At 41.9% G+C, this 25,584-nt stretch overlaps 1 protein-coding gene across 1 annotated transcript in view; it reads left to right on the top strand.

Annotated features, from left to right (window-relative positions):
• The window catches only part of GALNT5 (polypeptide N-acetylgalactosaminyltransferase 5), a 207,211-nt gene extending 191,973 nt beyond the window's left edge, over positions 1 to 15,238 (top strand). Inside the window, exons 9-10 of the mRNA XM_085645516.1 lie at positions 7,109 to 7,270; positions 10,733 to 15,238. Coding sequence (XP_085501642.1) covers positions 7,109 to 7,270; positions 10,733 to 10,867 — 297 coding nt within the window. The 3' untranslated portion in view covers positions 10,868 to 15,238. The remainder of the gene's footprint in view (positions 1 to 7,108; positions 7,271 to 10,732) is intronic.
• Positions 15,239 to 25,584: the final 10,346 nt, after the last annotated feature.

Genomic DNA, 25,584 nt, shown 5'->3' with positions numbered 1-25,584 from the left:
ATTACAGACTGTGACATAGCACAGTCTCCAGAAGTGACAGAGCACAGACCTTTAGTATTTTTGTGGCAGGCACATTGTTTGCCCACTGCAAAAATACCACATAATCTGAAGTTTTGGGCTGCAAATGTTGCCTTTTTTGGCCGCATAATTTGCCACCCTAAAATGCAAAATCCGATTGGCCCTCCTGCTGACATTATTTTCAGCATGCTCATATTTGTTCCAAAAATAAGGGAATAGCACATGGAAAAGAAACCAGCATTCCTAGGTTTGTCTGATTATTCACATTCCTGGGACAAAACCTTTCATTCAGGAAGATTCTCGATCACCCTCCACACCCGATACACCTGCACCAGAACAACAGCAAACTTGTCCTGGGTTCAAATAATACTAAAGATACTAAAACACATCAGAAAAACAGGAGTATCTCACAGCTGATATAGGACAACTTGAGATCTTTGCAATAGCACCACCTAACTACTTTATGCAGGGGGACACCATGTTCATCTTCCTTATAATTTTCAATATCTGTATACGTTCCTATCGATAATTGTTGACCCTCATCTAATCTAAACTGCTGAAGACCCATATTTCTATAGATCACTGTATCCCTTCACAGGTGGCATGCCTTCTTAATTGCCAGCTGATCCTGAATTGCTCTTATCCACTGCTAATGCTCTATTACTCTCAACCTAGATTTGCGATATGTAAGGATCACTACATAGTAATACTGACATAAACAAATCTTGTCTAAAAAAAGAAATTAATCATTTTATTATCTACATATAGCAAACAGATTCCTAAAGAATTACTTGTTCAATTTTTAGTAAGATTTTACTACTGTCCAGTGCCATGCATACCTCCATTGACTATTGGGTTGATTGACAAAAGCATTTATGAGTACGCAAACTAGTACTATCAGGAGGAGTCTTTTATGTACTTGCAATTGCCTTTGTCAATCTGCTTCACAATGTCCAACTACCTGTTAGTAAAAGTGTACAGAGGACTTAGTTCTTTCCATTTGTTCATACTGTATATGAATATTCCCTGTATATTCCCATTTCAGTCCAGCTTTGGATGTTTTGGAATTAATTCACAAAGGCATATAGGAGTATATCAAAGGCTACTACAGGAGTACTACTTTACTTACTCCAAAATATCTCTGTGAATAAGCCCCACTGACTCGAGATACAAGTACTGTATATATTGGAAGGCGGCTCTGAATGTCAGAAGATGCGTGGTATGCAAGAAAAACAAATCAGCAAATAAATGCATCTTAAACATTTCACTTGGGTTCTTGAAAGGACAAACATTTCCTCATATCTATGCAATCTTCCACATAAAATAGCACTGAATGGGTCAGATCTGTATTTGGAGATTATGTAACAGTTTATCATATCATAAATTAATATGTCTGCACAAGATATAAGGTATAAAGTACCCACTGCCGTACATTATCAGGATATTGCAAGTCACCGTGGAGTTCTATAACCAGATAGAGGAACTAGGCCGAAGGACTCCGAGATACTTATCTTGTGCACCACGAGGTACTTTATTCAATATAATACATCGCCACACCATCACCTTTCCCACAAACCACTTAAAACCATGGTGTGCACCTCTTTCATGTGAAAGAGCGAGCATGTTTGCAAGCATGAAGAATGAAAATAAAACCTCTGATGTATAATTAAATACATCAAACACATGTTAGATATTCATTTGCAAACAAATATTGGAAAAAGTTCAATACCTGTCAGTTTTTTTTTAATAAAAGCTGCAGTAGCTCAAAAGCCATATCCTGTATGGTATGTTCCCGACTTGGAGGGCTGCTTCATTAATCTGGAGGGACGCAATAGCACTCCATACTTGGTTGAACCAATGATTACCTGGAGCTTCAAATATGAATTTCAGGTGGCCCTTTGGTGAATTTGTTGGGGCCTTCCTTGTCCTTATATAAAAGTTCAGCATGGAGGCTTTGGAATCTAATGATTAATTCACTAGGCCCAATTCAAAGCCTTAACCTTAAGCCACATGCATATCGTGGCTGTTGGAAGATTTTTCTATAAGAACTGCAATGAATTTGCTCCAAGGCAGAGTCTAGAGCCCCAGTGTAAGTTTGGTGGCCATGTTGTAACTATGGAAGAATTTTCGCCTTCATTATCCTTAGGATAGGGGCTGCCTAGGGGCTACTTAATAGTAGATTTGATTGACCAACCCCATACGTAATGGTGGCACCTTTCTTTTTGAGAGCTCTCCCTTGTGCCACTGGAGTGCTGTTTCAGCTGAACCTCACACCCAGGTAATTGTACTTCCTCATTGTACTAATTGTCTTCCTTTCCAAGTGTCAGGTCACATTATTTTTGTTCTGATATCTCCCAAAGAATAAGACTTTTGTTTTGTCCTGATTTACCTCGGGATAGTTGGCCATGTTAAATGTGTTCAGTGTGTTTAATGCTCATTGTATACCAGTTTTGGTGTGATCCATTATCACAATATTGTTCGCATACCGTATTATTTGCAGATTGGTGTTTCTTTGCTTGGGAGGAACCAGACAGCCAGACTTCAAAGATTTCCCTAAGGCAGCAGTGTATAGATTAAACAGCGGGGGAGCTCAGCCCTTCTTTAGGCCTCGATTATTGTTGATTGTATGACTAACCACGCTGAGCCCAGTTTTCACTCAAACCCATGTCTCGGTGTATGATGAGATTACAGCTCTTATCAGCATTGGGGGTATACCCCAAGCATTAAGCTTCTTCCAAAGGATTGGCCGGTCAACCCTATCAAATGCTGCGCTGTAATCGATGAAGAGGCAGAAGATAGGTAATTTATTCTTTTGGACGGTTTGATGTCACAGGAAGTATAACACTAGGATGTTGTCCACTGTTAATGCCTTGGCCCGGAAGCCACATTGAACAAGCTTTTACAATACAATAGGTCTCGCAATTGCAAGTTTTTGAGAATTTGGCATTGTAAATGGCAATGCCTTTTATAATAGTAAAAGCCAATGTCATTTACAATACCAATAGTTCAAAGTTTTCCAAAGCAATACCTATTGTATTGTGGAGCGTGGTTTTAAACTTGAAAATACAAGCTGCATAGGTGTTTTGCAAGGTATGTGTTAGAAAGTGGGTTACTGGTTCACTGGAGTATGTGCCCTTGTCATCCAGCAACCACAATCCTAGTCAGGGTAAGAGGCAGGCACACCCTAATTTAACCTGTGCTCACCCTTTGGTAGTTTAGCAAAACCAAAGGGGATGATGGACGGAGTGATGAACATTGCAAGCACTCACCCCCAGTCAACTGATCTGGGTTTAATCCATCATGATTCTTTAACTCACTCCGCCGCCCCAGTTCAGACATGGCCATATGCAAATCAGTCTGATGCTGTGCCTCATGGGAACAGTCCAGCCCGAACTGTCAAGCCATGTCTTCCCTGGACCAGAAACAAGCATCCTGGGACCGGTTTCTGGCTAATCAGCCGTCATCAGCCAGGCTAGCTTGGATACAGTGGCAAAGTGAGCAAGGGACCCACGCCTGGGCATACCCTGCCAACTTAGGGCGAACAAAGCAAAACCAAAGGGGACGATGGACGGAGTGTTGAACATTGCAAGCACTCACCCCCAGTCAACTGATCTGGGTTTAATCCATCATCATTCTTTAGCTCTCTCCGCCACCCCAGTTCAGACATGGCCATATGCAAATCAGTCTGACCCTGTGCCTCATGGGAACAGTCCAGCCTGAACTGCCAAGCCATGTCTTCCCTGGACCGGAAACAAGCATCCTGGAACCGGTTTCTGGCTAATCAACTGTCATCAGCCAGGCTAGCTTGAATTCAGTGGCAAACCCTTTGGTAGCTTGGCACAGATCAGTCAGGCTAAACTTAGAGGCAAAGTGTAAAGTATTGTGCAACACCTCAAGCTGTAAAAACAGTGAAAACACCCCAAAAGATTCCCACACCATGTTAGAAAAATAGATTATATTTTAATAAATAAAACAAGACCAAAATGACAAAATCCAATCAGGGAAGCTGAAGACATTGAATTTCAATGTTTTAGGTTAAAATAGCGCCTAAAAGCTCAGAGTGCCAACAAGGGATATCTGGTTGAGCTGGACCGGGACCCAGTCACAAGTTCAGACCAACCGCGATAGAGCATGGGCCGCCTACAGGGACAAGGTTAGGCCCACTGAACAAAGTACCTTAAATCCTGGTTGCAGAGTATTCTGTGGATCCGAGGCGAAGAAACTTCGTGCAGCCGAAGTGATGCGTTGTTTCCGAGATGCAGTGAGGCTGCAGTTCGAGATCCTGTTGCATCATAGCTGAGGATCCTGTAGACGGGGGCTTGTGATGTGAAGTCCAGGCGTTGACTAGGTGATACATAAGTTCCTATGAGCCGCGAAGCAGTGATGTGGTGGCTGGGAGTCATTGTCAGAAATGCACTGCGCCATCGGTGATGTGCCAGTTACAAAGACTTGAGGGAAATGTGCACCTTCTGTACCATGCCCAATATACGCAACAGCAGCAATGTGTTGGATCTTCTGCTTGAGGATGTGCCACTCAGCCGAGGAGTTGTGTCAGTTTGGCTAGAGGATGCAATGCTCAGCAGAGAAGATGTGTCAGTTCTGCTATTATGCCTCAGGCCCACTTCCTAGGTTCCAGGACTGGTGTTGCATCACTTGGCAGGGTAGACTCACAAACGGCAGAATCCAGCTGGAGGTGCAAGGTTGCTCGATGCCTGTTATGTCCCTAAGGCTTTAGATCAAGAGGCCAGCCAACTAGCCCTTGGAATCACTCTGGCTTTTGCGTTCAAGAAATGCAGGCCCAGTCCTTCTCACCCAGGCACAGAGGGCAGCAGGCAGCAAGTCATCACAGCAGGGCAGCAGTTCATCCAGAGCAGTAGTCCAGCAGAGTGGCTGTCCTTCAGCAGCAAGCAGTTCTTCTTCCTGGCAGAGTATCCACAGGTCCAGAAGTGTACTGAAGTGGTGGTGTCTGAGGTCTAGTGCAAGTACCCAGAAGTGCCTTTGAAGTGGGGAGACTTAAAATACCAGTCTTTGAAGTGCACAGATGTCCTGCCCTGGCTCCAGACTCACTACAGAGGGGTTTGAGGCCCTCTGCGTGGGGATAGGACACCACCTATTCAGGTGTAAGTGAGACTTGGTCCAACTCCTCCCTCCCACACTACCAGGATGGCTTATCAAGTCAAACCTAAGCTCCTGTTGTGTGTGGCTGTCTTGGGGAAATACGCAAAATACAGCTGTCACAAACCCCAGACATCTGACCCGAGACCGACAGGAGGCACCACATTGCTACAGTAAGAAAATGCAAACTTTCTAAAAGTGGCATTTTCAGAATTGCAATTTAAAATCTGACTTCACCATAAGCTGGATTTTACATTTGAGTTCCAGAGACACCAAACTTGATCCAGTTATATCTTCCCATTTTTAAATTAATACTACATGTCCTGCTTTTTATACACATTGCACTCTGCCCTCTGGCTCTCCAAGTCCTACCCTAGGGTTGACGTATATGTTTAAAAAAGGGAAGGTTTGGGTCTTGCAGGAGAATTAACTGGCTAGGTTGACATGGCAGCTTAAAACTAAACACAAAGGCTCTGCAATGGCAGGACTGAGACATGTTTAAAGTGCTAATTAAGTGAATGGCACAATCAGTGCTGCAGGCCCGCTAGCAACATTTAATGTACATGCTCTGGGCACAGGTAGTGCACACCACTATGGACTTATAAGTCAATTAAATATGCCAGTTGTGGATATGCCAATCAAACCATGTTTAGGGTAGTGAGCTCAAGCAATTTAGCACTGGTTAGAAGTGGTACAGTGCGCAAAGTCCTAAGGCCAACAGAAGCAAAATTCAGCCAAAGTGGAGGCAGGAAGGCAAAAGGTTTGGGGGACGACCACCCTAAGGCTGTCAGGTCTAACAACATGGAAGACTGCATGCATTTGTACACGCTGCACGCAATGTTTGTAGTAATAGCAGAGGATTCAACAGTAAAACCCCGCCCCCATCACCATAAACAGGCCCACAAATAGCCAAAAAAACAGCCCATACACTGATCTGTCAGACCAGCCCTTCAAGCATTCCCAGATTGGCCTTTAGGCCAGTCCTACCCTGATGAATAGTGTGCGTACCAATAGCTTATCTATTAATCAGTTTAAAATAAAACTGGTTCAATTAGCCTGGACAGCCTCTGAATACTGTCGAGAATATTGTATCGTCTTAGACCTCAGTGGGTAATATAACTCTATGTTATATTCATACTCCATTGTGGTTAAACCTTTTTTAATACTGATGCCCAGTTATTCTTTAAAACTTGGTGTACCGAATTGAAACAGTTTTGTTGTGCATTTTTATTTTACTGATTTAATGAATGATTTGTAATGCATAAACGTGACACTTTGTTTAAAAATCAGACTATATTTTTGGTTCTGGTGTAAGCTAAAGGCTTTTGATTTTACTAAAAAAATATGTGTGGGCTTGTGTGTGTGTGTGTGGATGTGTATGTGTGTGTAGTTTACTTTATGACAGCCCTCTTCATCCAATGGTTTGTTGTTATGTCATTCACATTTTTCTTCCGCCCACTATAGCATACAGCATGGGACAATGGGTCACCTACTTCAGCAGATGACTAATTTAATTGTAAATTATGTCATATTGCCTTTTCACGAGGAGCACATCCACACACAGTAGCTCTCATGAGTGCCAGGGATCACAATGGCAATATGGCAAAGCATGTGTCTGCTCTTAGCTACTGTTTCTATTTTATTTTTTTAGAGTGACGAGATCCAGCAGCTTCCTCAGCAATAAACTTTTGTAAAACCATCACAGAAAAGTATTGACAAAGCCAAACAGCTGACAACTGACAGATATATGGGGTTTACCAATGCTTGTTTATTTTTTTATCAGTGCAAGAAAGGATCTTCTTCAAAATACCATTAATCTGACACTGAAATTGATATGGCCGGCAATGCTATGTAGGCAAATATAGTGTAGCTCAGTAAATAGTTAAATCAGTTGCACAAATAAAATGCATTACACAGACACATAGCGAACTCAAGCAGCAAACCAGCTTCACTGTTTTCTTGTTTTTTTTAACAGCATCAACAGTTCAACTATACTTGGTTAAGACGGATTAAACAGGGAGACATCTGCTTAGCACCGAGGCATGGAGCCGATAGTCTTGGCCTGTTCCATTGTGCTAATTCAAGCAACATCATTAAATGGCTTCATAAGTCTTTGGTAACCTCTCAGTCGCTGCTGGTGAGTATATACCCTGTTCATCACAGTAACCATTTTTGTAAAATCGAATGTTCACACAGTTTCAGAATAGTGACATTGTCTTCAACTGTCTGTGAAATGTATAGAGACCTCTTGGCCTTGGCACCCAAAGGCCTCAATCATTTGTTATGTGAGCTAATGTTTTGGAGCCTGATTTAGATCTCAACAGACAGGTTACCCCATCACAAAGGTGACGGATATACGTCTGCCAAAATACAAATTCCATTACATGCTATGGGAGTAACCCGTCAACCAAGCTCTAAATCAGGCACTTGGTAGGTAGAAGGAGGTGAATATTACCAAAGTAAATACTGTCAGGAGAAGTTTGGAAAGTCGGAATGAGAAATAGAAGTTATAGAGATATATAATTACCTTCGTACGAACATCAACTGCTAAAATATTGTACCGTCGAGGTAGCCGTACTCACAAAGGTAAATTTGCCCATAAACGTAAATTAACCAACTAATGTAATTTTTTGTGCCTTCAAGGAATTCTTAACGGGATTCCTGGCAAGTGTAGGCCTATTTTCATTGAGCAAAGATATTCACCATGATAGGAGAGTTCTCCACCCCAAGAAATCCCACTAAGATCATGGTAAATGGACATTCCAAAGGTACTGTTAGCCTTGGAAGCTTGCAACCACCCAATAACATTTAAAGATTTGGACATTCACAAACTTCTCTCGTTCCCATTTCCACTCACGGAACAGTTGGATTTTTAATTTTTTTACAGGATGGGTTTGGAAATGGATCGCCTTTAGATTTGGAGGGGAGGGGTTATATATTCCCCATGGATTAAAAAATGTGCACTTACGCAAGGGATCCTATTCCCACTGTACAGAGTGCTGAGCTATGGAGAACTTGTTACAGTGGGAATAGGGTCCTCTTGTGAATGTCACATGACCTTACAAGTATTACAGAAGGAAACTGGTTCCTGGCACAGCTTTCCATGCATATTCCTGTTCGCAAATTTTGAGCATTTTTCCATATTCCATCTGAGTCAGGCTCCTAAGTGGGCAGAGAAGGGTGGGTGTGAAGATTATTTTAAAGGTAAATTTAGCAAATGTAGTTTTTGTGAAAAAGAGACAATTGTGCGTTACTCCTTCATTGAAACATCAGACTCTCAACACCAACCAATTCCACCCTCACTACAATACCCCTAGACTAGCCTAAAAAGTCTAACTCCATCAAACACCTTGGCTGCTTCCCCTACAGTAAAGAGTAACAATTGTCATGTTGTTGTTGCTGTGGTGCTGAAGTAGGCAAGTGGCTTGTCTTAGGACCAAGTCTCTTGGTGTTCTACACTATCTAGGTCAGTCATGTGCATGGGAACAGTGCCTTCACAGGGCTGTGTGTTATGAGATGTCACTGAGAAAGAGGCAAGAAGAAGCCTCATCCCACTGCAAACAGCGCTACATGCCACAATGTTTCAACTCCCCTTTACATTGACTGTCTGTGCAGAGTCGTATGGATCTAAACAATACCCACTGGGACCTTTTCAGTCCTGCTTTCATGCAGAGGCTGGGCAGAGGAATACTGCCACAATAATGACCGAGGGTCTTCTGGCTAAGTTCCAGCAATGAGATTCTGAAAAAAGTGACAAAAGCAACAATCTAAAAAATATTTATATATAAATATATTCACTGAAAAAACCATAGGTTTCACACATGTTATAGTTAGCTGGACATTTCACTTGTGAAAAACCATTGAAATTCCCCCGTTATAGGTAGTGCAGGCAACTATAACTCACGCGACCGCAATCCTCTGCTGATGCTAATACTGTATTTAGACACTTATTTGCCCATGTCTTCTTCCATTAAATTTTAGCTATACATATATTACAAATATTTTTTTTTCATAAAGACACATATGTCATCAGCAGAGGATTGCGGTCGCGTGAGTTATAGTTGCCTGCACTAACTATAACGGGGGAATTTCAATGGTTTTTCACGAGTGAAATGTCCAGCTAACTATAACATGTGTGAAACCTATGGTTTTTTCAGTGAATTTGCAAGGTTTTTTAAATGCTAATTCCTAACTATAACGTGTGTGAAACCTATGGTTTTTTCAGTGAATTTGTACAGTTTTTTAAATGCTAAGTTACTTTACGCCGTTCGTGGCGTGCACGCCCACTTCACACAGTTCGTTCCGTGCGCGCGCGGTGCGCTTCGCGCACCGCGCGCCCACTTTACGCAGTTAGTGCCGTGCACGCACGGTGGCCACGCGGTGCGCTAAGCGCACCGCGTGCCCACGTTACGCTGGATGGGCCATGTACGCACGATGCGCTTAGCGCACCGTCCGCACACGGATGACTTATTATGCGCTTCGTTGTGAAAGGTTATCTATTAAACGTTCAATTGGTCGATATGCCATGCACAAAAGGTGCTCTACGGGCACCTTTTGCCCACGGGTGGGGGAAATGTGGATATTTTTTTTTTTTATTATTATTTTTGACCGTACGCGTACGGTAAGCGCAATCGGCGTTTTTTCAAAAAAAAAAAATTTGAATTTTTGGCCTTGGGGGTTCTTGTGGGACACCCTAACCAAGGCTAGGTCTGCCCCTTTTCATGTTATCCAACTTTGTTTTTCCTCCCCCCCTCAGAGTGCGAGAGAGAAAATGGCGGCCGCCACTTCCTGGTTTCGACCGATTCGAATGTTTACTAAGATCTAACAGCCAATCAGAATCGCGCTCGCGCACGGCACCGTACGCGTACGGTAAGCTTACCGTAAGCGCACGGTAAGCGCACGGAGCGCTGTCACAGATATATATATTGATTTAAATGCTATTTTCTCAGGAACTACTGAACAGATTTACACCAGACCTACAAAAGGCACTTCCTTGACCTGTAGACTACCTCTCTGCCAAATTTCAAGTAACTCTGTTCAGCCGTTCGGGCTGTAGCTGTGTCTAAAGGTCCTATGGAAAAATGCATGGGGAAAACGCGTTTTGGGACCCCCCTTTTTTCTCAGCCCCCGCTTGACGAATCCCCCCGAGACTTTCAGGGTAAGAGCGGAGCGTAGCGCCCCATTAGTTTTGAAAATTTCGCGAGGATTCGTCGACCGGCGCCAAAGTTATTCCAAATAGAATGTTGCGGATTTCCTATGGAAACAGGGTCCTAACTATAACTATCTACTGGCGACCGCCAGTAGATAATATATATATATATATATATATATATATATATATATATATATATATATACATTTGTTAATTAGGTTAAATATTAGTTTGTGTATTGTGACTCTCAAAATATGTGTTTGTATTTTTGTACCCAAACAGAATTAATAAGCAGCTATTTGAGCTTTTATTATATTCATTTTGTAATCATCCCTAACTTCCTAAATTAATTTTAACGTAAAAAATTATTTTTACTGATTGTTTTGGATTTCTCATGAGTTATTCACTATAACCATAATGTCTCCTGTTTCTTTTCATTCAACTCAGATGGATCATATAGTTTTGGAGCACACCTCATTGTGCCTAGAAGTGGACCATCTTCACAGAGCTCTCCACATAAGTAAATGTGACTCATCAAATCATTACCAGAAGTGGAAATTTGGAAATTATCTTGTTCAATGAGGAGAATTACGATCAGACTGTGCCACCACTATGCAGTGCAGCCAAATGAGAAATGTTCGAGGAGTGTAGTGACAGAAACATATTTTGGATATGAACTACTGTTAAAAATGGTGAACGAGTACAACAGTGTTAAAAAAAAATATGTATCTAAAGTGCCTTCGGTTCATTGGAATCTATTCAAGTTCCTTCGCCTGTCTTACCCAGAGAACTATTAATACAAAAACATGCTGTATTAATTTTTTCATGGTCTGAAGGTGTTCGTTGTGTGAAAACTTCACTGTGATATTTGTACAAGGCTCATATGATTCACTGTAAAATATTGTAAATCAGAGTAGATAACATTGTGTTATGAATGTATATAATTTAAGGTGAGAAGTAACTCATTTGATTTTGTTTCTGTTAAGCTGGACCAGCTTTATTCACAGGTTCTCATCAGGGTGGAAACAGCAACCTTAACATTTATCTGAGAATTTGAAAAACATGAAGCTAAAATTAGAGGGAGCTATGATAAGTGGATGAATGGGCACACTATGTTTAACTTAGTTGTTATTTTGCACAAACTTCAGTGGTATGAAACCCACAGGAACACATGCAATATGGAAAATACTTCGGGGTTCACTGGGAAATGTGAATTTCACCATCATAATGACAGCTTGGACACCCCTCTGCTGAATTCACCATTGTCAGGGCTACTAGGACTATGCAAAAATGAAGGGCCGAAATATTTGGCAAAGTTATCTAAATTATGCAGCAAGTAATGCAATGTATGCCGTACATTTTCTGTCAATTATTAGTTTCCTCCATTTGAGCTGGAAAGAACACTTTTTATTGAAAGCTACAAATGATGCAAATTATGTCCAGAAAATCACTAGTTATTTAGCCGGAGAATTGTATAAATCTACTGAACCTCAACAATGTCTTTTGTTTTAACAACAATTTATTCATCAACGTAAACACAAGCTAAACACGCTAAATCCAATCAATGCCCATTGTTAGTTACACTTTTGAAGAAACCAGCCTTTTCAATTAAACTAATCCAAAATAAACGTGCTATAGGAAGTACATAATGGGTGATATATGTAATAAGGCTCTGCATTGGCATCTCGGGGGTTCTGTGACATTTACAAATTATCTCTCTCTTTCTCTCGATAGCTAGATAGACAGATAGATAGATAGATAGATAGATAGATAGATAGATAGATAGATAGATAGATAGATAGATAGATAGATAGATAGATAGATAGATAGATAGATAGATAGATAGATTTCATATGCCCAAGTGCTCACAACAAGCCTGAAAGTATGCACTAATGATGCTGATGCATCTCAAAGTTGGCAGTTGCCAATATATTTTTATATACATGCTGGTATTTTCTACAAGAATAGATTATTGGGCTGTGAGGTATTGTGTATTTTGGTTTTTATAAAATATCAGGCCTTCAAATATAACACCTATTTCAATTTATGTGATGTACTCACCTCTATCCCAGATAGGGAACAGTATATCGTTGACATCATTTGGCCTCATAACAAGAGAAGTTGGTATTAAAACAAATGTAGGACTTACTTTTATTTTAGGTTGTGAGCTGGACTCTACATATCACAATGCATTAACATGTTTGGATTCCTTATTATATAATAAAGGATACTTGCCAGCATTTGAAATACACTCTTCCTGACCTGTCATAGCGATTTGGAGCATTATTGACAGTCGTCACTCTCACTTGTCACTGCAACACTAGCCCAGTTAGTGCATCTGACCCTGAATGATTTGAGAGCACTCAGGGAGTTTATTTATAGAGTTGTTACAACGGCTAGAGGGAAGGCAGGGGCTCCTCAGATATCACTTCAGATTTACAAAGGGGACGCAAGAGGGCGCTCCTGTAGTGTTGGGAATATTGGGATCGTCACCATAAGTAGGTACATTTTCAGGGATGCAATAAATATCAATTTTCACATTAGCATTGGAGTGCATGCTTGTCTCTGATTTGAAAACCAGAAATCAGAAGTGATATGAAGTGTAAAATCCTAACTCTAAAAAGGAAAATGATTAACTTGAAGGGAACATATTGAAATTCTGTCAACAGTATCACACTTGCAGGTTCATGGTGTTTTTCACACCATGTGGTGGCTGCAATCATTATCCCCACACATTAATTGTGAATTAGGACTGTCTCCAATCTGCTGGCATGATACAGCTCTCACATAATGCTGTTAGGATGTCTAATAACACTTATCTTTATCTATTTAAAATCCTCGATCTAAAGATGTCTAAGAATAGTGTCCTGTGCTCGCTACGCTCCCAGATTCAAGCTAGCCTGGCTGATGAGGAGTGAAACCCCGAAGCAGGTCCCAGGATGCTTGTTTCTGGTCCAGGGAGGACCTGGCATGGTAGTTTGGGCTGGACTGTTTCCATGGGGCGCAGGGTCAAGACTGATTTGCATATGGCTGGGTCTAAACTGGAATTGCGAGGCGTGCAAATAAACAATGGATAAAACACAGATCTGTGACTGGGGGTGAATGTTTGATTGGTTCTGCATTCCATCCATCTTCTGTTCTGTTTCCATGTGAATAGTGTTGTTCATTCATAGTGCATTTAAAAGACCCATGAGCCAAATGGTTCTAGCAGAGGGTTGTCAATGGTTGACCACAAGGGCCAGGCCGACGTCACATTTCCATGATCATCACTGACAGTGTAAGTGATACACATCTAGAGTCAGTGTTTTTAATGCATCCTATGCAGAGATGCTGAAATTGTGGCATTGATCCATCACTTGTCCAATTTTAAACACTCCTGTGCTATCACATCTATCTTACTTTGCTGCAATTTCCGTTGCTGACTTGTAGCTATCAAAGGCATTCAAAGACCTTTTATCACATATTAATATTTCTTTGCTACTATATTCCATTTCCTTAATACCAAATTACATCATTCTATCTCAGTTGCAGCTTTCTGATTTATGTCTTGTTGATAAGTTAACGATTGCCAAAATCTAAAACAGACAAACACCTTTTTAGTTGCTATGGAAAAGTTATCAAATCCCATGTGTATCTCAGCAGGGGATATTGAGAATACTCTGGCTATGACTTGACCCTTATTTTAGTTTGTTTGGTTTCAAGTGGTACATTCTGTTAATTTATTCCAATTCAGTGAAATATATATTACCATGGTGGAAGGTGAGCATTAAATGGCCATGTGATATAATGTAACCAATAGCTATGACATAGAGTAGCTTAGTATGATACTCCAATAGCATGTTGTACTAAGACAATCATTTTCTATATCCATGGTTGCTCCCAGCATGACGTTTAGCAGACATGAGCCAGGAACCAGGGATAATAACTGTCATGTTTTCAAAGATGATTAGATTGGTAACTGATATCATATTTCAGTCATTCACCATGTAATGCAAGAATATCCTTTAGGATACACCTGAAAGCAGAATATTGATGCCTATCTCATGAAAGAACCGTGTATCCATTCAGTTTCATCAACAGACCATTCCCGAGCTTATATGAACATCTTTTAACAGTATAAACTTTACTGGAAGAGCCACTTGATCAGTTACATATGGCATCTACTGGTTCTAGATACAGCTTGTGGGTGTTTGGACATTGGTCTATGGTACAGATGTTATTAAGAATGAAATAAGGGAGCATCTACAGGTGAGGTAGAAATAAAAAATGAATTCAATAAACACCATTAGACATGAAAGATCATTTTCAAATCTAAAACCCCATATAACAACAAGTACACATAGCAGAAACAATTTGGAGCTGCTAAACTGGAATTTCTCAAACACGGAAGGACCTCTGTTGACTGTGACACAGTATCTTTAAGTACTCTTTTGAGAGTGGTAATGTCATTGTAAAAACGTGTTTATGATTGTTATTAGGCTTTGCTACGGTGCAGCACCATTTTGTCATCTCAGCACTAGCTTTGCATCATTCTAATTTTAAGACCTCTGCATCCATTGCTGACTTTAAAAGCCCTTTGTTGAGCCAACATTGGATCTGCTACTTTTAAAAATATTCTTTGCAACCGATATTCAAGTTTTTTTATTAACTTAGAGATCACATTTTTGTTTCCATATTTAAAACCCTGCTCGTTCATCTTCTACATCGCAAATGTACTTTCTGCTTAATTGTAATCATGTTACTTTAGCTGTTTTTCTGTCAAGTCCTTAATGAATGATCAAAGTATGGTTTATTAGGAAAACATATGTGATACATGTGTATTTGAAGGATAGTAGAAATTATGATCTATTACATTGTGTAATATATGCTTTCATTGTTATGTTAAGTTACAAGGTGTACAAATGTGTAAATGGGAAGAAATATGTTATAAAGTAAGATGTAAAGTTTGTTGAAGTTAATTTTAATATGTGTTCTTTATTGAAGGGATTGCTGAACACAGAGTGAAAAGGGAAACTAACTATTCTGTCTATAAACTGTCTATTTTCCTAGCTGTGATCATGTCCAGCATAATTATAGGTTAAAATCTTACATGCTCACCTAAGGGGAACAATGATGAGAAACCACAGGTATGCAGTATATTCCTAGAAGAATTCAGTATGTGTGTGTGGTTGTCTTACTGTAGTATCACTTTTTTCAAAAGTGACCTGCACCAATATCGACTATTCTTACCTTGGCAATATTTGTCAAGTTAAGTAAATGTGGATTTAAGAATACTATATATAGTATTAACTATATATTCTTAACCTGACAATATAGTGGTAGTTGATATTCTGGAGTCAATAGTGTTGCAGGTCAATTAAAAAAAAACTTGAAATTCTTACACACAACTCATTGAATCTTGCACTGAATTTTATCTGATGATTCTCTGAATTGCAGAAGATGAAGTGAGCCGTAGAGAAATTGAGATGCCATATATTTCATACACCATGCACTATTCGATTATTCAACAGTGTTTGTCTCGGTAAATATCATGGGCCTTTTTTTGAAGGTCTTATTCCACCGTTGAGTCACTTTTCAGTGATGCAGCGGCATAATCAATGAGCCAGACTGCGCCATTTTTTATAAAGTAACACACCTAGGCAGATGCGTCACTTTGTAAAGGCCTGCGCCACATTATACCTATGTCAGGTATAGAAGTGGCGCAGTGAAATTCATAAGATTTCACTATGCCACTTCTACAAATTGACTGTGTGAAATCCTTACGCCTGCTTCAAGCAGGCATAAGGAGTGACGCAGGGCCTTTTACATCGAACTCACCCCATGTGTAATGATACATTCCTGGACTTGCATCTGGTTACCGACACACTCCAGCAATGTATCATTACTGTGCCTCCAGATACACCAGGATTCATGACGTATCTGTACAATCCTTGCGACATGGAGCACCGTAGTGTAAAAACTAAGGCGCATCCATGGTGTTGCAAGGATGGTGCTGTGAAAAGTGTTGCATCGCTGTTTTTCCCCAGTGATACAACTCTTTTCATAAATGAGGCCCTGTGAATTTCACAGTCCCATAAGATAGAAAACTGGCTCTCTTAAGAAGAGTCAGTTAAGATCTTTGAATCACCTGCTCAGCATAAAAAGTTTGGACAGATAATATTATGTCATGTTATTATATTATAGACATAGCATCGAGGTTTAAGGGTGATTTCTTAATAATTGTGTTGTTATTTAACAGAGGGGAAAATTATTACCTCAATCATTAAAATATTCAGTGAAGGTATATATTTGTATCGATAATCTATTTTATGTATGTTATTCCCCATTTTTACAACTAAAAATAGAAAAATACACACAAAAAAGATGTAAAACACTACAGACAAATGAAACCTGTAGAATTGTGAATGGTACGTGCTGCCTGCATTATTTACTCCATTGTAAATGTATGCAAACCTAAAGCTCTGCATTTGTCAGAAAATGCAATACTGCATTCTGGGTTTTTTTGTGTGATTTTGCTGTGTCATTCTTGTCATTCTTGTGTCCACTTCTATTCACCAGTGTAACTTGTGCACAACAGGGATTGCCTTGTTTTTGATGCACTCTAGGCAGATGTGCTGTCTCACATGGAATCCATTTAAATATTCATATGGCCCAGTTGTCAGGTTGACGTTGAAGTGAATGATCAGCAGATATCAAGCATGTATGCGACTACAAAATAGTTGAGCACACTTGATTGTTACTCTGGAAGAATGCTTGAGAGAGTTGAGAAAGGAACAACAGTAGACTCAGAATGTAGCTCAAGGTTCCCCGGGACTGTCATCTTTAAATTATGTCAGAAGACAATTTGTGAACAGTGATCTCAACATTTAGAAGGTGCCATAAGTCTCACTTAAGATAACTATTTTGGTATGCATCTCACAATGGTATCCATTTTAAATTATATGAAAGAGTCTATGGATTTCTGAGTGTGCACTAGCCATCTTAGAGTGATGTCTGGCACACAGTACATTGGTTATATTGAAAAGGTATGACATATATTTTCCACAAATACCCATGTTCGTGATTGATGAGAGCACTTCTTTTGTATGGTCACACAGAGTGGCTATATTTGAAAGTTTTTTACTTATAACCACTAGGATTAGTTAATATATATATATATATATATATATATATATATATATATATATATATATATATATATATATATATATATATATATATATATATATATATATATATATATATATTATATAAACGATACGATTATATGTGGGGCACCACCACGCAAAGCACCCGCCTGCGAGTGCCTCGGCATTTAGGTGCACATCGGTAGCGTGATATAAATATATATATATATATATATATGGTACCCTTCTAACAATAACAATTGCATTGTTTCATTGCAAACTTTAATCACTGCAGAATGTGTCTACTCTAAGGGATCACATCTGAGTATGTGTTTTGGTGTATAAATGAGCTACTATGTAATATTTTTATTTATTAATAAGTTGCCCATTACTGTTGTAAGGTTTCTATTTTAATGCTGTACCACAGGTTGAACTCAGACATGTCTGAAAACAAACCTGTCATCTATCTGATACCCCAACCTCACTTTCAATGGTGCTGTCGTTTGTGGTCTCTGTGAGAAAAGTGACTAGAAACATCAGTTAATGTTATCAAAGTCCTAAGAGAAGGTAGGAGTGAATAAAAACTGATTGAGACCATACATCTAGCACTCGATAAAACATTTCCTGCACACAAGGTTAATTTATGTAAATACCTGAGAAAGATGTGCATACCTTTACCCCAAAAGTAATGTGGATTATTAGAACTACATATTAAAATCAACAAGAGGTGTTAGAGACGAGAGATTGATGTTTGAGTTTGCCACTTTATTGAGAGACTAATAGTACATTGAAGGCCCCTGATGAGGAGGCAATCTAGATTTAGATCATTAATGCATCAGTTTAAGTGATTCCAGTCCTGATAAAACTATTCAGTTGTAGGATATCGTTAGTGTGGCCAGGATTGAAAAACAGACACAGCCATAAGACATATACACATTGAATTACAGTGGATTAGAAACTGTAAGAAACAGAGTTATCGATTGGGGGGAGGGTGATAACCTTACTCAAGTAAGCACCACAATCCTTGTCATGGTGAACTATGAAAGTCACTAAATTAGCCTGTGCTTAACCCTCTGGTAGCTTGGCACAAAATAGTCAGGCTTAACATTGAGGCACTGTGTAAAGTATTTTTGCAGAAACAAACAGTAATAAAGTGAAAAAACAGCACAAGAAAAATCCCAAGCGAATTCAGAAAAATAGACACAAATTTAAGGCATGGATTTTTATAATTTTGTTATCATGTCACTAAGTAGAACTGGAGATGTTGATTTTTAAAGTTTTAAATAAAAATAGCTCCAAGAAGCTACAAGTTCAGGCTGACCGCAATTGAGCATAGGCCGGCACAGGACCAAGTTCTGCAAGCTGAGACTTGTACTTTATGTCCTTGGTGCAATGTCAGCATGGCGCTACTTTTGAAGGCTTCATTTCGTGCTGTGTCAGTTCTGTCAAGGTTGTGCGGGTAGGCTTTGTGTCATGCATCGCTGGTTCGGATGAAGCTTTTAGCTGTGCTGCAAGGCTTTGTGTTACTCGGCATTGGTTTCAATGAAGCCTACAACTGTGCGTCGAGGCTTCGTGGGGCTTTACGTCACTCGCCATCAGTTCCAATGAAGCTTTCAGCTGTGCCTGGACTGCTCTCTAATGCTAGACAAGGGTCCAGAACCTGGGGAGGCTCCCCTTGGGGATCAGGGACTAACTCCAACAGAGGCCAACAGGGATTAGGCAGGTCCAGTTGCAGGTCCAGTTACAGGTCCAGGCAGGTCCAGTGCAGCAGGGCAGTTGGGCAGTTGCAGGGAGGCTTCTGGAGTTTGTTGTATCCCTGTAGCTCAGAACAGGAGGTCGGCCAACTAACTTTAGAGTTACAAAGGTTGTTTGGAGATGAAGGGCGCAGGCCCAGTGTTCCTTCTCACAGACCAGGGACGGCCCCAAGAAGCAGGGTAGCCCTTTGGGGAACAAAGCAGGTCTCAAGCAGAAGGGCATCCTCTGGTAGGAGCAGGGCAGCCCTCTGCGGAACAACGCAGTCGTCAAGCAGCAGGAAAGTCCTCTGGGGTACAAGGCAGCCCTAAATCAGCAGGGCAGTCCTCTAGGGAACACAACAGTCCTCCTTCTGTAATGTCCACAGGACCAGGAGTCAACTGAAGTGGAGTTCTGAGGGTCCAATGTTTATACCTGGTGCCAGCCTTTGCAGTGGGGGGCTTCCCTATAGTACAGCCATATCTAGTTCTGGAAAGCTCTTCCCTTCCCCTGGCGAGGCTCCAAGAAGTCTGGGGTGACAAAAAAATGACTGGTGTCAAGTTCCTTTGTGTGTGGAGGCAAGCCCCTTTGAAATGTAGTGGGGCAGGGAACAGCTCCATACATAGCAATCTAGAAAGGATGGGCTTATCTGGCAAGGCACACAAACCCCAACAGCAGAGCCATTTATAGACATATGACACAGGACACTTGCAGAGGCACAAAAATGGAAAGTGATAACTTTCTAAAAGTGGTATTTTCTGAATTGTGACATAAAATGCAATGTTTCTATTAAAGTAGAATTAAAATTACAATTCTTTTGAGTCTAAACATGACATTTCTACCCATTCCCAATCAAAAGATAACACATATTAAATGTAATAAGATAATCCGAGGTTATCCTGTGGGAGAAGTAGACCTTACAGTAACAAAAAATGAATTTAGAAGGTTTTTACTACCAGGGCATGTGAAACTTAAAACCATATGTGCTACTTTTTAAATCCAATGTACCCTGCTCGTGAGCTTTTTAGGGCCTACCATAGCAGTACCTTATATGTGTTAAAAAGCATGGTTTAAGCCAGGCAAAGGGTTTCTATTGCCAGGTCTCATTGGCAGTTTAAAACTACACCAGAAGCTGCAATGGCATGCCTGAGGCATGTTCTAAAGGCCTACTTTGGTGGGTGGCACAATGAGTGCTGCAGGCCCACTAGGAGCATTTAATTTACATTCCCTGGGTCAATGCAGTACCACTTATGAGGGACTTAGAAGTTAATGAAATGTGCCAATAAGGTGGAAGCCACTTTTACCATTTGCCAAGATAAGAGCACAAGCTCTGTAGCACTGGTGTGCAGTGGTAAAGTGCACAGAGTTCTAATGCCAACAAAAATTAAATTCAGAAAACAGGAGGGGTGAAGGAAAAATGTTTGGGGGTAATCCTGTAGAGAGGTCCAAGTCCAACAGAAACAAAGTAATTTTTTTCCAAAAGACCAATGCAAGGCATTTTTTGCAAGATAATAATCAGACAGTGGTAACCCAGAGTAGTGAAGACATAGTAGCCATCCCTACCCACATAAGAGTACCTGTCCAGAAACTGGACCAAATTTTAGAGGGTACGGAAAGACCAATACTTCAATAAGGTCTGAATAGATAAGATGAGAAAGACCCACAGGCAATTTACCAAGTCTTGCATGCAGAGACATCTCCCCCTCAGCAAATGGAAACAGATGGTTAGTATGGAAACAGATGTTTTTTTCAATTATAAGTCTAGACTCCATGTGACTAATCGCTGACTAATCATTGTGTAAATGTGCAGATAATATTATCTACCCTTTGCTGGAGGCCAATAAGGGAAAATGCCTTGCAGTTGATGCTCTGACTGAGGAACATCTAACCAGGTTTTTTCTTGACAATGTTGTGTCCATGAATACCATTTACCTACCTGTATACCACAAGATTGATACAATGGCTGCCTTACAAAATGCCCAAAGTGTGCATATTTATAAGCGCTGCTTCAATGTCTTTTAAATGCAAAGACTTGTTTCGCTCCTGCATCAGGTTAAAGCTACATACTGTTGGCTTTGATGTATATGCTGATGTGTGTCATACTAGTATCCTGTTACAACATCAAGATTAAGTTTGTCTATCATTTACGTAACTGACTATATTGTAGGCCCGAGTAGTGAATTTTAGGCTTGACAGTGGTGCTTTTCTAAACATTATATCAAAAATAGAATTTAAACTGCATCTGGAAAATTGTTATATGTGTTTTCACATTGGTAGTAGTAACCATATTAGAATATATTGTTGTTTCGCTAAGTCATTCCAGAGAATAAGGTGAATTTGAATGTGAGATGCTAAAGTCCTTTTCTGAACAATTATATGCTACATCAAGAACTTTCAGGTTAAACCAGCCTGCATATCTGCAAATCATAAGGAATTCCTTGTATTCGTAATGCTTGGTTTTGTCTGGTGATATCACAAGTGCCAACAGGAGCAATGCTTATCCTACATTAATAATTTTATAACACCTAATACCCATGATTCTATTTCCTTTCAAAAAGCTGAGTTTGTGGCTGTGAATAATTGTGTTTTTGACTGAGGGGGTGTGGGACTTTCTCAAGTCAAAGCTGCACCCCCTGTCAGGATAAACCACAAATGTCACTAAATTTACCTGTGTTTAATCCTCTGGTAGTTTGGCACAAATGCAGTCAGGCTTAACATAGGCAATGTGTAAGGTTTTTATACAGCACTCATTGCAAAAAGGATAGTCATAGTCCATCATTTTTGTGTATTTTGCTTTCTCGCACATAGAGGTCCATTAGGATGTAGGGCGGAAAAACACCCCGACCGCCGTGGAAGCGGAAAACAACCGCCCGCCGGCCCTGTGGGAAAACCGGCGGACAAATTAGCATTAACCGCCCAAAAAAAACACCCGCGGCGGTACTTGTCCCAGAATAACCGCCCGTAACGGGCAGAGATGGCCAAAATCCGTCCGCGGCGGTCGGAATCGTGGCGGAAAAACAACAACCCGCCGCAAGTATAGCGGAGACACCGTCCCAGAAATTAGTATATCCCCAACGGTCCCGCGGTACGTACCCCCGTCTCCGACCGCTGCGGTCGCACAATGGGATGAATGGGAGAGCCAGCGGACGAGCCTAAGTACAGCCACCGCGGAGGACGAACCGTCAAAAATATGGCAGACGAAGCCAAAACACCACAAGAAGGCCAAAAAGTGCACACAGAAAACTAGACATGCCTCCCAAATACACAAAACACATCCCAATGACACAACCACATGGCAAAACGAAAAATACAAATCCCAGGACAACACACCTGTCAGCAAAACCCTAATTGGACACACCCCCATAGCTGTGTATAAAACCAGCCCCTTCACTGACCACAATCCCTTGCAAAACTCCAGGAGAGAAGTGACATATACCCCAGCTGACAGGAGAGGCAAAGGACACAACATCACTTGCCACACCACACACAGCACCGCCACCACCACCTCCAAACCAGCACAATTAACCCCCTGCACAACACATACCATACACAGCACAACCACAACCACCACTCACACTCCTGCACCCACAATCACTTTGCACACCACACACCATGGCCACACAGAAAATGACCAAATTCACTGAGAGTGAGTTGAAGGTCATGGTAGATGAGATAGTCAGAGTGGAACCACAACTTTTTGGTACCCTGGACCAACAGACACCATTAGCCACAAGGACACAAATGTGGGCTAGGATAGTCAAAAGGGTCAATGCAGTAGGGACCACCCCAAGATCAAAAAGGAGATCATGAAGCGGTGGCATGACCTGAAGAGGGTGGTCAAGGAGAGGAGGAGCAAGAACAGTGAGCTGGCTCAGACGACTGGTGGTGGCCCTCCCATTCCACTAAAAACATTCACACAATGGGAGGAGAAGGTGCTTGCCATACTGCATCCAGAGAGTCTCACAGGAGTAGCCGGGGGGGGGTGGAGGCTGGTAAGTACAAACAAATGACTACCGCCACTCTCCTATGTACTGCCTTGCACAACTACAAAGCTACACCACCTAGGACACACACCATCCATCTGCACCCAACACTCACAAAAGCATGGCTCACAGATCCAACATTCACCCCCTCCCATTAACCACAAACATAGCTAACAACATAACCATGGGGGCATGTGTACAGGCAGACAACACTACAACAACCACCAGACCCCCTGGCCCACACCTGAGCAGGATGGATCCCTCCCCCACCCCACTCAGGAGCAGTTGGAAGCCATTGTAGTACAACAAACAAACTTACAGGTAGGTTGCCATCTTCACAATGAGGGTGTCTGGGGGTGGGAGGTCTGTACTACTACTCCCACCATGCCCCCTGTCCCACACCTGAGCAGGATGGATCCCTCCCTCACCCCACCCAGAAGCATGTGTCAGCCATTACACAACCCTCATCAAACTTACAGGTAGGTAGCCATCTTCCCAGGGAGGGTGTTTGTGGCTGGGAGTGATGCACTACTTCTCCCAACATTCCCTGTGTCCCATTCCTCAGCAGGATGGATCCCTCCCCCACTCCACCCAGGAGCAGTTAGAAGTCATTGCAGTACAACAAACAAACTCACAGGTAGGTAGCCAGTACGTGCACCCACACATTCTCCCCAAATTAAAAAGTGCCATATGACAACACCTCACATTGCACAAAGAGCCATACCTACCCCATTTCCAAACACAGTGTGCACACAGGTAAGCCAAGGAAACTGTCACAACCACCAAAGTTTGACACACCAATGCACAAGTAGAAGAAAGCCTGGGCACATTCATGAACAGCAACTAGTTACATGTGCATCACCATGGGGCAAGTGCAACAAGGACCATTCTCAAAATATGAAAGCATGTGTGGTGGTACAAATCAAGATCTGCACATGAAAGGACAAAGGGATGCAGGAGATGACAATGGCCAGTCCATGGCCAGATGTGACGTCTGCTAGGTCAGACAACTAAACCATGAGTCCACAATTAAACACATGTTGTGCCAGGCCCTTTTTGGCAAGAAGTCCCAGTAAACCTCAACTGGACACAGTTTGCATGGTATGCCCTGACACCTCGCACCATGGATAAGTAATGCTTTTAGCACTGTATCATGTCAGGGAGCACAGTACTGCACACAGTCAACAATGTGATGATATGTCAATTGTGCAGTGTACAAAATGTGAATGACACAGCTAACCCAAAGCTTGCCGGGTGCATGGCAATGACCATTTCCCATCTGACCCACAGGTGACCAAGAACTCACTGCAGAGGAAAACACCAGCAACCTGCAGAGCCAGTCTCCACCCCCAGTACAAGGACTCCAGGATGTTGACTCCAAGGATTCCGTGGACGATGAGCTCGAGGCTGGCCCATCTGGTGTGCCAGGGAGCAACAGGTCCCTGGACCCCAGCGTCCCCCCACCATATCTGCAGCAACAACCCCACAGCAGACCCCTGCTGTCACGGCCTGTGCAGCCACAGCCACCACCACCAGTGCTGCTGGCAATACCCTCCCTGTCCCAGAGGATGCCCCGCACACACCACCCATGGAGGAGGGCAGGGAGAGGATGCGGGTGCCCACAGTGGTGAAGCAACAGGTCCGTGGCAGCATGGCAGGTGGGAGGGGCAGGGTCACCCAGGGACACCAGAAGGCTGGGACCCACTCCCTGGAACACATCACCAGAGTCCTGGGCGCATACGAACAGGCCCAGGGACGAACGGGCCGGTCAGACAATCTGTTGCACGAGCTCATACTGCTGATGAGGTCCATCGACAGACGCATGGGACAAATCGTGGACCTCTTGGGCCAGCAAGTGGCGGTACTGAGGGACAGGAATGCGCCCCAGACTACACCTCCGCCTCCCTCTGGTGGACTGCATACTGACAGTTCACCATCCTCCCCTGCGCCCACAGAGAGGGGTGAGTCCTCAGACCCCCCTGCCAAACGACAAAGGGGCTAGCCCAAGAAGACCCTGGGAGTATCTGGAGGCTAAGCACCTGCTAGACGCAAGTCACGGAGCCAGCCATGATGGCAACCCTCTCCACCACTGCATTGACTCTTTGGACTGTCCTACCCTACACTGCCTTGTGAATGGCATCTGCCTGTTGGACTGGGTCACCACAGCAATGTGGTGACTACTCGACCATCTCATCTACCACGACTTTCAACTCACTCCCCCCATGGAAATGTACACACCCCTTGCATCTTACCATAGTAAATAAAATTTCCTCACACATGTTGTTGTGTCTGCTCCATCTTTATTGAAGGGTGTACAGTCTTCAACATGATCACAATGTACCCAGACCATGGGCTGTATGTAGGCAAGGAGAAGTCGAAGGCACCTAGGGAAACACAACAGAATAACTGTCACTGGTCTGGATCTGGCATCACAGACATCACACAAGCCCTAACACCA

Source organism: Triturus cristatus, chromosome 3_1 (assembly GCF_964204655.1).
Source record: "Triturus cristatus chromosome 3_1, aTriCri1.1, whole genome shotgun sequence".
Lineage (NCBI taxonomy): Eukaryota > Metazoa > Chordata > Amphibia > Caudata > Salamandridae > Triturus > Triturus cristatus.
The sequence above is the reverse complement of the archived record's forward strand: the minus strand, read 5'-3'. Positions and strand labels throughout refer to the sequence as shown.